Source organism: Molossus molossus, unplaced genomic scaffold (genome assembly GCF_014108415.1).
Source record: "Molossus molossus isolate mMolMol1 unplaced genomic scaffold, mMolMol1.p scaffold_m16_p_6, whole genome shotgun sequence".
NCBI classification, from domain to species: domain Eukaryota; kingdom Metazoa; phylum Chordata; class Mammalia; order Chiroptera; family Molossidae; genus Molossus; species Molossus molossus.
Window position 1 is genome coordinate 3,681,905 of NW_023425399.1, and position 12,038 is coordinate 3,693,942.

The window sequence follows — 12,038 nt, forward strand, 5'->3', positions numbered from 1 at the left end:
GCCCGAGCACCGGGCGCCGGCCGGAGCCCCCCCCGGCCGCCCCCGTGCCCCCTGCGCCCCGCGCCGCGCCGCCACGCCGTCCATGCACCGCTTGATGGGGGTCAACAGCACCGCCGCCGCCGCCGCCGGGCAGCCCAATGTCTCCTGCACGTGCAACTGCAAACGCTCTTTGTTCCAGAGCATGGAGATCAGTGAGTGACCCCGCCCCCCCGGAGGCCCCATCGGGCTCAGACCCTGAGTCCAGGCGCAGCTGCGGGCGGGGGCCCGGGCTGTGCGCGCCCCCTCGGGCCGTGAGCCCTGCGCCCCGGCTGCGCCCGCCGCGCCCCGGGCGCGCCCTCCCGGCTCGCGGCAGCTGGCGGCCGGCCCGGCTTTGTCCCGCGGCGCTGCGAGCCTGGCACAGCCTCCACTGCCCGCGCCCCGCCCGCAGGGACTCGGACCCGGGGCCGAGTGGTGGAGGGCGGCGGGGCGCCCGGCGAGAGGGAGCTGGGGCGGGAGGAGGCGTGAAGTTTCCATTTTATTTCCCTAAGGGGCAGTCGCATTGGAGCAATTAGGCCGGCTCTGTATCAACTTTGGCTGGGAGGGGGGTGGCGGGCGTGTGAGACACTGGCTCGCGAGGTGTCTGAGGCTCTGGCTCTGTGTCTGGCGTGTGCGTGGCGCTGTGTGTCTCGGTGTCTGTGAGTGGGTTTCCGTGCGTTTGTGAAGTGTGCGTGTCTGTGTCTCTGGGTCTCAGCGCGTCGCTCTGTGTGTCTGGGTCACAGTCTGTCCCAGGAGTATGTGTTTGCAGTCTCCTTCCGTCTGTGTCTGGGGCTAGGTGCCGCTCTTGGGGGGGGGGGGGGGCTCTGGGGACCGTTTGTGTCCAGGTGTCCGAATCCAGGGCTCGGCGCTGGTGGGTCGGGCCCAACGTGGATCCCGAGTATGTGTGTCATTGTGTGAATGTCTGTGTCCCCGACGCACCTATAAATATCTTCTGTCTGGACAGCTTGGCTCAGTCTGACTGGGACGGTGGTTACAAATGAGTCAAAGTTTGGGGCTGTCTGTATTTGGGGCAGCCTTGCCCTGACCCGGAGGTAGAGGAGGGTAGGGAGAGGAGTGTCTGATTTGCCCCGTACTTCCGTCCTACGTAGCCCACCCAGGTGGAGGTGCGGTTGGATGGGAAATTGACTGCCACCCTCTGGGATCTGCCTTCTAGCCAACATCCCTCCCCCAGCCACCCTTCTGAGGACCTCTTGACTCTCTGAACTCGTTTCCCCAACCTGGGCGCCGAGCTCCCCAGGCTAGGGGGCACACGGCCCTTCTCTGCATGGCCAGCTTTCCAGCTGGGACCAGGAGCCAAGAGGCAGCTGCCACCGAGCCAGGGCAGTCACCAAGTGACTCATAAGCCAGTTTCCGCAGGCGGCTGCCACAGCTTTCTGCCCCTGAGCCTGTACAGTGAGGCTCAAGAGGTAAAAATAACCCATGACCTGCCTGCTGGGGCAGGCGGGCAGGCTTCGGCGGTGGGTCCTTCCATTCACTTCTCCCCACCCCCTCCAGTCCTGGAATGGAAAGCCTCGCCCCCACCCCCCCCACCCCCAGCAGCCCTGCGCCAGGCCCGCGAGGTGCCAGGAGAGCCTGCCCAGAGCCAGCGTTTGCGGAATTGAGTTGCATTTAAACCAGATTGCTTCCCAAAGGCCCTTTGTGAACTCCAGAGGCTAATGAAATGCACGAGGATATTATTAAAATATGTTTGCACATGTTTGGAGAGAGTCTTGCGGTGCCAAATGGATTGCTGCTTAAGTGCCCCCACCCCCTGCCTCCTCTTTACCCTCCCCTTCTGTGAAGCGGCTCAGGAAACCCCCGCCCAAGGGGTCCGCGCTGTGTTGAACTTGTCACCTTGAGGGCTGGGCTCTGACATTCCGCTCTTGTTCTTCCTTTGGGTTCAGGGCTTTAAAAAACACTCATTCTTATTTCTGTCCCTTCTGTGACTAATATTCTGGGTTAATACTTGCCCGCAGGGACCCTGGAGGGTAGCGCCTGGAACCCTGGTCTGTCCAGTTGGCCCTGGGGTGGCCCATTAACCTGGAATTTTTACACAGGGCCCCCTACTTATTGGAAGGAGGCAGCCAAAGCCCAGGTGTACCGGGACAGTTGCAAGCGTAGTCAGATTTCAGTGAAGGGTCTGTTGAGAAAGCCTTAGGGCCTGCAGTCTCTTTACACAAAAAGAAAGGAAGGAGGCAAAGAAAGATGGAAGGGAGGAGAGCATGAGCAGTGGCCACCGTGGAGCTCAGACGGATAGCTCCAGGAACACTGCAGATGGCTGTGGAGGTGGCAGCACCCCGGGGCTGTTCCCGGAGAGATTGTCCGGCGTTAAGCCTCCTCAGCCTCGGTTTCCTCACCTGGAAAAGGAGACCCTGAGGTTGAAATCCTACCATCTTTCAAGAGGGGCCTCTGCCCTCCAGACTCTGGCTGGAGGCTTCCATGTCAGAAGTGGTCCCTGCCCCCGTGGGCTGGGTCCTTCGTGTGGTCTTCAGTGGCCCCAGTTTCAGACCTGGGAGGAGCCTTGGCCAGCTCAGTGCCCTCGTTTTATAGATCAGGGGAGGTGGCGACAGAAAGCTTCGCCCCAGGTCCCTCACCCACGCTAGACCCAGACCCACGGTGATTACTCGTGGAGTGCACACACTGCCCCTTGAATGTGGAACTTGGGCCCCAGAGCAGGTCCACCTTGAACTTGGGGGGCTGGAGCAAATCAGCAGCATCCCTGGAGGGAGGGAAGTGGGGAGGGCTCTGAGGAAGCCAGACATCTGAAATGGGCTTGACTTGGCTTTCCCAAGACATGGCAGGGGCCCCCGTCATTTCTGAGAGTCAAGGGGTGAAGGGTGAGGTCTGATGGCAATTCACTGTTCCCAAAACACACCCCACAGAAAAATCCGCCATCCTTTAGAGAGCAGGGGTCTTGAGATGAAAAACAGTGGGTTCCAGTGACACCCCACCGGAGATGGCCGCCCGGGAGGGGGCTCGCTCCGGCTCCTTTGAAGAAGGGGATTCTCCTGGTATGAATTCTCCTCGCGTCCTTGCTGACCTCTCTTCAGTTCCGCTGTGTCTCTTAGAAACGACCCCTCTTCCTCCATCAGCGTCTGCTCTTGGGGGCAGGTAGAAGCAAACGGCTCTCTGGACAGATGGAATTGTAGGTCATTACAGCTGTTGGCTCTCGTGACGTTTCTTGAGGGCCCTGGGAGGCACCCCCGCCCTGCACCCAACCTGCACCCTGTGGGCAGTATCTGCAGTGGCATTTTGGGCTCAACCAGTCGTTGAGCCTCTGATGTCTCTTCTCCCCCTGATTCTGGACAAGCAGTCCGACACAGCCTTCGGGGACTCACAGGTTCTGATGGTTCGTCCGACAGTTGCTGTTCCCCGTTCACACTCAAATCCAGGCCAGATGATTCCTCGTGGGGATGGAGGGGAAGGTGGTGCTGTGCTGATGATTGGCAGCATCCCTGGCCTCTCCCCACTAGATGCCAGCCGGAGTAGCATTCACTCCGCCATCCGGGTCGGAACAAGTAAAAGCATCCGCGTGCTTCGCCCCAGGTCCCCCTAGGGTGCATGGCCCCTGGCTGAGAACCCCTGCGATGATTGGTTTCTGCAGGGGGGGAGTGGGGGGCGACACACAGATCTGAGTTGTCGAATCCTCAGTTCCCATCGGAGGTCAGTCCCTGTACATAAAGACGGTCACTCTCCAGTTTGGCTCCTGTTGTGTGAAGGGCAGGTTGGGCTCCTTGGTGAAGTTTCCAGTTTCCGTCATGGATTTGCATTTAACTGGAGGAGAGACAGGCATCCGTGACAAGTCGGTATGGAAGATTCGGGGTAAACTAGGGGTGCCGAAGGCCCGCTGCGCCCCTCTGGGCCCTCTCAGCTGGGATTTTCAACCCACAGATTTTTTTTTTTTTAATCCTCACCTGAGGACATTTTTTTCATTTCTTGTTCAGATAGAGTGGGAGAGAGAGAGAGAGAGGAACAGAGAGAGAGAGAAACATCGACGTGAAAAGGACACATCGAGTGGCTGCCACCCGCACGACCCAACCAGGGTCGGGGACAAACTGCAACCGACGTACATGCCCTCAGCGGGAACCGAACCCGGGTCTCTCTGGACCGCAGGCCGACGCTGTAACTGCTGAGCCAAACCGGCCAGGGCTCAACCCAGAGATTTTACGGCTGCATCTCAGGTTGAGGTGCAATTAGGGGTTGCGTTTTGACTGGACCTCAGCTGCACCGCTCGGTGTGGCCCGGGTCTGGGTGGGCTTAGCGTTTATCAAGACAAAACATCTAATTGCTGCTGCGTACAAGTACACACACGTGCACACCCACGTAGACGTGCACGCACACTCGGCCGCCACCTCTCCACTTTCCTACCAGCTTCTCTTTGGGTGGGGAATGGCTGCAGCTTCTCCTGGGCAGGCAGGTAAGAAAGAGAAATGGGCCCCGGCCGGTTTGGCCCAGCGGTTCGAGTGTCGGCCCGCCCACAGACCAACAAGTCGTCGGGGTTCGATTCCAGTCAAGGGCACGTACCTCGGTTGCAGTTTGTTCGCGGCCCTGGTGGGGGTCATGTGGGAGGCAACCAGTCGATGTTTCTCTCCCCCTTCACCCCTCCCTCCCTCCCTCCCACTCTGTCTGAAGATAAATGGAAAAATATCCTCAGGTGAGGATTAAAGGGAAAAAAAGAAGAAAGAAATGGGAAGAAAGTGCACACACATTTCCCCCTGAAAGTTGTACCGATGCATGTACTTTCCCTTCGAGAGAGAGGGGATGGAGTGACGTGGGAAGCCACCAGGAGAGAAGGCTGTTGAGGGGGTCCCGCCGTGGCTGCTGGTCTTCAGCACATAAGGTACACGGGCACCCCGATACCTGCCCCACCCAGGGTTTTGAAACGTCTATGGTTTGGTCAATTGTTCACACACAAGAAACATTTCGAGAGGAGGATCCTCCTGGTGGTCGGGCCCAAACCAGAGGGTCTGTGTGGGTTTTGGTTCCAAGTAGGATCACCCAGAGACAGCTGGGCAGCTGGGCCCCTGCCCACAGAGAAGACACTTACACATGGACTTTGGGAAGGCCGTGTGCCGCCCTTGGGCTCTGCTGCACAGCGCGTGTGCCGAGGGAAAGAGATCAAAGCCAAGGGCACATTTTGTGCTTTGTAAAAGGTGTGGTGGGCTCACGTGTGTGTTTACGGGGCCGGCCCGCCCTCTTCTCCGTGTGCCCGTGAGCAGCGAGGGTGGCAGCCCGCGCCCAGGGCTTCCCCAGCCGGGGGGCATGGTCTGGGTGGAGGCCAGCTTGCTCTCCGTGGGCCGCAGAGACCTGGGTCTGCCCCGAGAGGCCACTGCTGCTCGGCTCGGCGCCGCCACACCGGCCTGTGTGGCCGGCTCTTTCCGTTCCAGCGACCTGGGCAGCTTGACTTCGATGTAGAACTGGGGTTTTACGTACTGGAGAGTCCCTTTTTTTCTCACCACGAGGACCCCACAAAACCTGCCCACAGACCCGGTCTGGCCTGTGCGCTGCCTTCCGGTCAGAGTGTGCCCAGGGCCAGGGGGATTGAGGCCCCGCTCAGTTCTGGAAGCCCGGGCTGGGCCACCTTTGGCCCGTCTGCAGAATGGGGGGACAACAGCCCCGTGTGCTGGGTGTTGTGAGTATTCAGACCTCAGAGCTCTTGCTCCACCAGAGGTGGGCCGCGCCCTCCATGGAGTCATGACAACGCTGAGCAGTGACGGTGAACCCCCCTTCCCTTTGGGTGACACTACAGAGCTGAACCCTGACACCTCGGGGGTCTCATCAGGGCCTGCTCAGCTCTGGTACGAAGTCACCAAGCTGGACTGGCTCACCTACAGGAGCGGGGGCTCCAGCGCCCTGGGGGGGGGGCTGCGGCTGTGGGGACATCCCCAGGCTTGCTGAGAGCCACGGGCCTGCTTCTGTCTTCTGTTTCCAGGGTGACTGATGGATCTTTGCTTCCACTCCCTTTCTTAGTTGGGTACAGAGAGCTTATTATGTGCCAGGTACTAGTGACACATTTTTCTCAGTCTTCAAAACAGCTCTGCGAGAGGCCTACTGCTAGCACCGATTTGCAGATGCAGACATGGGATCAGAGAGGGTAAGACACTTGCCCCAGGTCACACAGCCAGGCTCCCATGATTTCCTCCCCATGACGCCACAATGACTCCCCGAGCCCCAGCGTTTTGTTTACCAGACTTGACGTTGCCGTGGTGGTTGAAATTTTATCCTCCGACCGCAAGCCCATGCTGGAGCTGCCTCCAGGGAGGAACACTAACGGACCTCTGAGCTCCCACTCTGACCCCACCCTGGCTGGTCCACGCGCTGTCCAGGTGCTCCGGGCCATCGGGCATCACAGTGGGAGCCTGCTCTCCGAGAGTCGCCGTTCTGATGAGGATGCGCAGGAGACTGTTCTTCAGGGAGGCAGCTGGTCACCCTCCCAGACTGGTCACCCACCTCACGGGTCTCTTGGTCAGAACTAGTGCATGGTATAGAATATCGTGTCGTTAGGGTGCTGTGCCTGTGCCCTCTGGTCGCCAAGCACTGAGGGGTTCCCGTTAGATCCCCCAGCCTGGTAGGTACCTTGTCTGTGTATGAGGAGGGAAGGAAGTGGGCAGGGTGGGTGGGTGGGCTTGTAGAAAATTCCAGACAGGCCCTGGCCAGCTTAGCTCAGCAGTGAGAGCATCGGCCCTCGGACCGAAGGGTCAGGGGTTCGATTCCCAGTCAAGGGCATGTACCTGGGTTTCGGGTTTGATCCCTGGCCCTGATCACGGTCATTCAGGAGGCAACCAGTTGATGTGTCTCTCTCACATCAATTTTTTTTTCTGTGTCTCCTTCCCTTCCACTCTCTCTAAAACAAACAAACAAAATTCAGTGGAAAAATATCCTTGGGTGAGGATTAACAACAACAACAAAAGAAAATTCTAGACAGGAGAGGAGTCAAGACACAGACTCTGAAAACCATCCTTCTCTGGGCAAGCATGGAGCCCCTCGGGCCTTCCTGGGCCCCCCTGGGAAGCTGTGCCCTCACGGGGATCGGGGCAGGCCCCCGGGAACAGAGTGTTGTTTTGAATTCTCCAAGGTGGACCCAGTGTCTGGGGCAGGAAGCTGTGCCTTAGCCTCTGGACACGTCCGAGCGGCCCGTCCCCTGGCCCCGTTGTGGGGGTCGCTGTAGTGCTGGTAAGAGCATCTGGGTGACCAGAAGGCGTCACCAGGGCCTGTCCTCGCCCCAGAGGGAGAATTTCTAGGGCGATTCTTCTCTGCACACACTTGGCGCCTGTCAGTTCCTCTCCTGCCGCCGGCACCCGCGGGTGGGGCTGCCGTTCGCCCTGAGGTGCCGGTGAGATGGCCCCTGTGGAAAGGAGTTAGGCAGCTGTGTGACTGACCTCCGGACGCATCAGGGGCGCTCGGATCTCCGTGGTGTTCCTGCGAATTCTGCTGTGTGTGTGTTTTCCACTGGGGCAGGTGGGTGGGAGAGAGGCTGGGTCCCTTGGCTGCGCACCGAGCCTGCAACACGCTTGCTGGGACGTCGGCGGGGAGCGGAGGCCTTGCTGCTCTTTCCGGCACGTGTGTTAACTAGTCACGTAGTAGTGTCTCTGGGTCTGGGAAATGGCTCTGCTACAGGAAAGCGAGTTGTAATAATTTGGTCACGAGTGTGAAGTCCCCAGTGGCTCTGCAATCTGGGGGCTGGATCAAGTTTGCTTCTGGATTCTAGGAGCCAATCCCAGAAACACCTCCTGGGGCTCCGGGGCTCAGTGCTGGGCTCCCCCAGGCTGGACAGATACAGCCACGTGGTTTGAGACACCACCGTGCCTTCTAAGCTCGGAGAGATTGTGGCACAGTCATTGTCCCTAATACGGACCCTGGTGTTGCCGGGGGAGGGGCAGCCTTAGGATCCTGGTTGGGATTGATGGAAAGTTTGCATGATCGTGGCAGAATAGACGGCCAGTAACCAGCCCCACAGTTGGTGACAGGGAGGATTGGTGGTGACCCTCGGCTTCCCCCGAGGCTGCTGGGAGCTTGCAGTGGTGGTGGTGACCCTCGGCTTCCCCCGAGGCTGCTGGGAGCTGGCAGTGGTGGTGGTGACCCTCGGCTTCCCCCGAGGCTGCTGGGAGCTGGCAGTGGTGGTGGTGACCCTCGGCTTCCCCCGAGGCTGCTGGGAGCTGGCAGTGGTGGTGGTGACCCTCGGCTTCCCCCGAGGCTGCTGGGAGCTGGCAGTGGTGGTGGTGACCCTCGGCTTCCCCCGAGGCTGCTGGGAGCTGGCAGTGGTGGTGGTGACCCTCGGCTTCCCCCGAGGCTGCTGGGAGCTGGCAGTGGTGGTGGTGACCCTCGGCTTCCCCCGAGGCTGCTGGGAGCTTGCAGTGGTGGTGGTGACCCTCGGCTTCCCCCGAGGCTGCTGGGAGCTGGCAGTGGTGGTGGTGACCCTCGGCTTCCCCCGAGGCTGCTGGGAGCTGGCAGTGATGTTCTGAGAACGGCTGTCGTCCGAGGAGGCCTGGCTGGCAGCTGCCGCCCTTTATTTTCTCTCACGGGGAGTCACCGATTTCCTGGTGTGGTGGTTCACGTAGGCTTCGAGGGTGTGTTGGTCCCGAAGGTGTCCCTGGCTTGGGAGGTGGCGGTAAGAAGTGACAACTCTGCTCATGGATTAGTCGGGGTGTCAGTGATTAAGAATATAGAAACATGTGCTCCTGTATATAAATCCACATATCTCTTGTGTGTATAAGACACGAAGATGTGTTTTCTTATCCAGTGTGTAGGATATTTTTAAGTGTGTGCATTCTGCTCCCCAAGGCTGGAGGCTTCTCTGAGGTCCCTCGACCAGAGTCCCTGCTGTTGGGATGGGGCTGAGCCTGAACCCCACCCCAGCTCTGCCCTGGGCTCCCCGAGGCGGAGGGACCAGGGTTCCCAGGCTCTGTCCTCAGAGCAAGACTAGTGGTGAGCTGAGTCTGTTTTCCTGCAAAGCTTGGGCCACACCAACTGCCCTTTCTCAAAAGAAGTTTTTCAGCCCCAGCGGTCTGGCTACCTGGTCACCCGCTGCTCCTCCAGAGTGGACTCCTGAGACCGCTGTGCACCCCCCACCCCCACCCGGCTTTGCCCGTAATTGTCCAGGCTGTTGGTGGCAAAGCGGGGTGTAAGCCGGGTGTAAACTCAGTTTTATTCTCTCCTATCTCTGTTTGCCCACAAGGGTTGGACATCTCTGACGGGAACACTTTCAGACTTTGCTAATACTGCCCGATAAGGCTCAGCTGCCTGGCCGACAGGGTTCGACCCAGCCCTGTGAGCGATGAACCCCCAGCGCTTCCCTGACGGAGACTCAGGATTTGCCTGTGGTCACAGCCAACGTTCTTCCTTCGTCGGCCGGAGTTAAACCGGGTAAAACCGCTTTGATCCGAGGGTAGAACTCCAGTTGCTGTCCGTGGAGAGGTGCCCTGCGAGTTTAGTTCTCGCGGGTGATGTTTCAGCAGCCTCCTCACAGGAGAGAAGCCCCGTGTTCTAGAATGGCCCCTCCCCTGAGAAATACACAGAAGGTAATGCCAAGACTGACACTGAAACGGTAACTATGTATAAACGTGCTTCCTCCCTCTGCGTTGCTCTCGTGGCTACACATTGCAGGGACTTCGTCAAGGTCTTCACCCTCCAGAGCGAGGTAGAAAGCGAAGGGGGTGGGAGCCCTGCAGGAGTTTGGGGGGCTGCACCAGCCCGTTTGCAAATTCCCAAACCATCCGCGCTAGCTCCAGCTGCCTCCCTGAAAACAATGTAGCCGGTAATAATTCTGTAAACCCAGGAGTCAACTTTGCGCAAACACCCTGAGTCATTTCTTTGTTCTTTTTTTTCTTTCTACTTTGTAATTGGTGTCTGTGGAAGCCGAAGGCTCGGGCTTGCAGAGGGCATGATTCACGCCTCGGTGTCTGCGCCCCGTCCTGCAGCCATCTCAGGGTGCCGCCGCGGTGAGCCGGGTGATTCACCGCCGGCCGAGCGGCCCGGGGTCACGCCAGTCGCAGGAAACTGTTTTCTAATCTATTTATGGTATGGGAGAAAGAGGTGGGTGTATTGACATGATGGAAAGGGTGTCAATTACATTAGTGAATATAACCGATTAAATAACACCAACCAGCCCTTTAAACACCACTCCATTTGCCGCGGTAGATCGTTACGATAGACCCCAGCCAAGCGCACTCCGTCTGGGCTGCCTCGCCGCCCGCGTGGACGGGGCGGGGGTGGGGGGGATCTCTGAGCAGGCTGACGGGCAGGGACCCCCCCCGAAGCCACACATGCGGGAATGTTGCCCTTTAAAAAGCCAACCACCTGGGTCCACCTTGACCAGTTTCAGTCTCTCTGCCTCAGGGTCAGCGGCCACTCCGCGCGCCCCTCTCATTTTCTAGCGATGACAGTCGTCGGGTCTTTGCATCATCTGTGAAGTGTGAGCTGCTGGTTTTACCTCACTTTATTAGTTACTTTGGGCTCTAAATAAAAATTCCACCGTCACCCATCCAGAGGCTAATTAGCAGTGCTTGCTTGCTACATGGCCCAGAGGTGTCCCCGTGAGCCCGACTTCCAATCCCGTATAATTCGAGGCGCTCCCCACAAATGAATACTCCCAGAGCTGCTTGTGTTCCGTTGAGGAATGTTCCTTCCTGCGGCCACTTCTTCCAGCCGTGTCCTCTGGTTGGCTCTCCGTCTGCAGACAGTGCTCCATGGCGTCCTGCCCTCGGCGTGGCTGAGGAGGGGCGGCTCCCTTCAGTGAGTGCTCAGCTCCTGTGACCTGTGGGTCAGGGGAGCAACCCTCCAGGGTGGATTGAGCTGCTTTGCAACTTGGAAGGCTGGGTCAGGAATGGGCGCATGGCATCCGGCCGGCACATCCCCTCCTGCCCGAGACGGAGATCTCGGGTCCAGCCCCCCATCCACTCCTGCTGGCCTGCGGTTCTCTCCGAGGTGGTGCCCCCGTGTCCACGCCCAGCCATGGTTCGGGGTGGGCTCCAGCAGTGACGTCGCCAGTGTAGGCGATCCTGCCAAGGAAAACCGAGCAGTATCTGTACAGAGAACTGGCCGGCGGAGGGCTGCGGGGCTCCTGGCCCACCACTCCTCATGGGACATGGCGGCTGCCTACCAGGCCAGGGACAGTGCCTGCGTGAGTTCTCAGGCTGTGCCACCACCTGGGGGTGACCCAGACTCCACCGTCAGCTGCCAGGCTGGGTCCCTCTCAGACCTCTGGGCTTGTTCCTGGGGTGATCTGGAATAAGATCCCCCTTCTTACGCAAGCACCCTGACAGTACTTCGTTTGTCTTTAAAATCAGAGTCACCTCCTGGCCGGTGTGGCTCAGTGGGTGAGCGTCCACCCAGGCACCAAGAGGTCAAGAGTTCGATTACCAGTCAGGACACATGCCCAGGTTGTGGGCCAAACCCCCAGCGGGGGGCATGCAGGAGGCAGCTAATCGATGTTCCCTCTCATCGACGTTTCTCTCTCTCTTTCCCTCTACTTCCCTCTCCAAAAACAAAGAAAATAATTTTTTTTTAAATAAGTAAAAAAATAAAATCAGAGTCACCGACTCAAATGCCACAGAAGCCTCCATTTTACCAGGCAGCCTCTTTCCCCCAAAGTGTTGAGCTCAGTGTGGCAGTCCTTTACACTCTAGTGAGAATGAGCTCTGGACCCTTTCCCAAGAAGAGACTCCAGCCGGTGGGGGTGGGGTTGGGAAGAAGAAAGGGAGAGGCTGGGCACCCGGTGCCCAGCAGCTTTGTGCACTCACCATTTTCTCGGCGTTCGCTGGGGACAGCGTGGCCTTCCGAATCCCGGGGTTCCAGCTCACGGCCTCAGATGCCCACGGAGACGGTACACCCGCGTGTGCACGGGGTGGCAGCGCTGAGGCGTGTGCGTGCGGCCGTGGCGGTCACCCAGCCAGAAGCAGAGTAGGATCCGAACTTGGGCTTTCGGGGCTCAGATGCCTGTGCTCTGCCCACCATCCCCCAAGCTTCAGAACCGCCTTTCACCCAGGCGAGGGTGTGGCTGATTTCAGGCCTTTGTGCTCCTTTGC

The 12,038-nt window shown here is 59.1% G+C and overlaps 1 protein-coding gene across 1 annotated transcript in view; it reads left to right on the forward strand.

The window, feature by feature from the left end:
• The first annotated feature begins 82 nt into the window (after window positions 1-82).
• Window positions 83-12,038, forward strand: part of PMEPA1 (prostate transmembrane protein, androgen induced 1) — a 46,599-nt gene continuing 34,643 nt past the window's right edge. Inside the window, exon 1 of the mRNA XM_036245258.1 lies at window positions 83-191. Within this exon, the coding sequence (XP_036101151.1) occupies window positions 83-191 (109 nt within the window). The remainder of the gene's footprint in view (window positions 192-12,038) is intronic.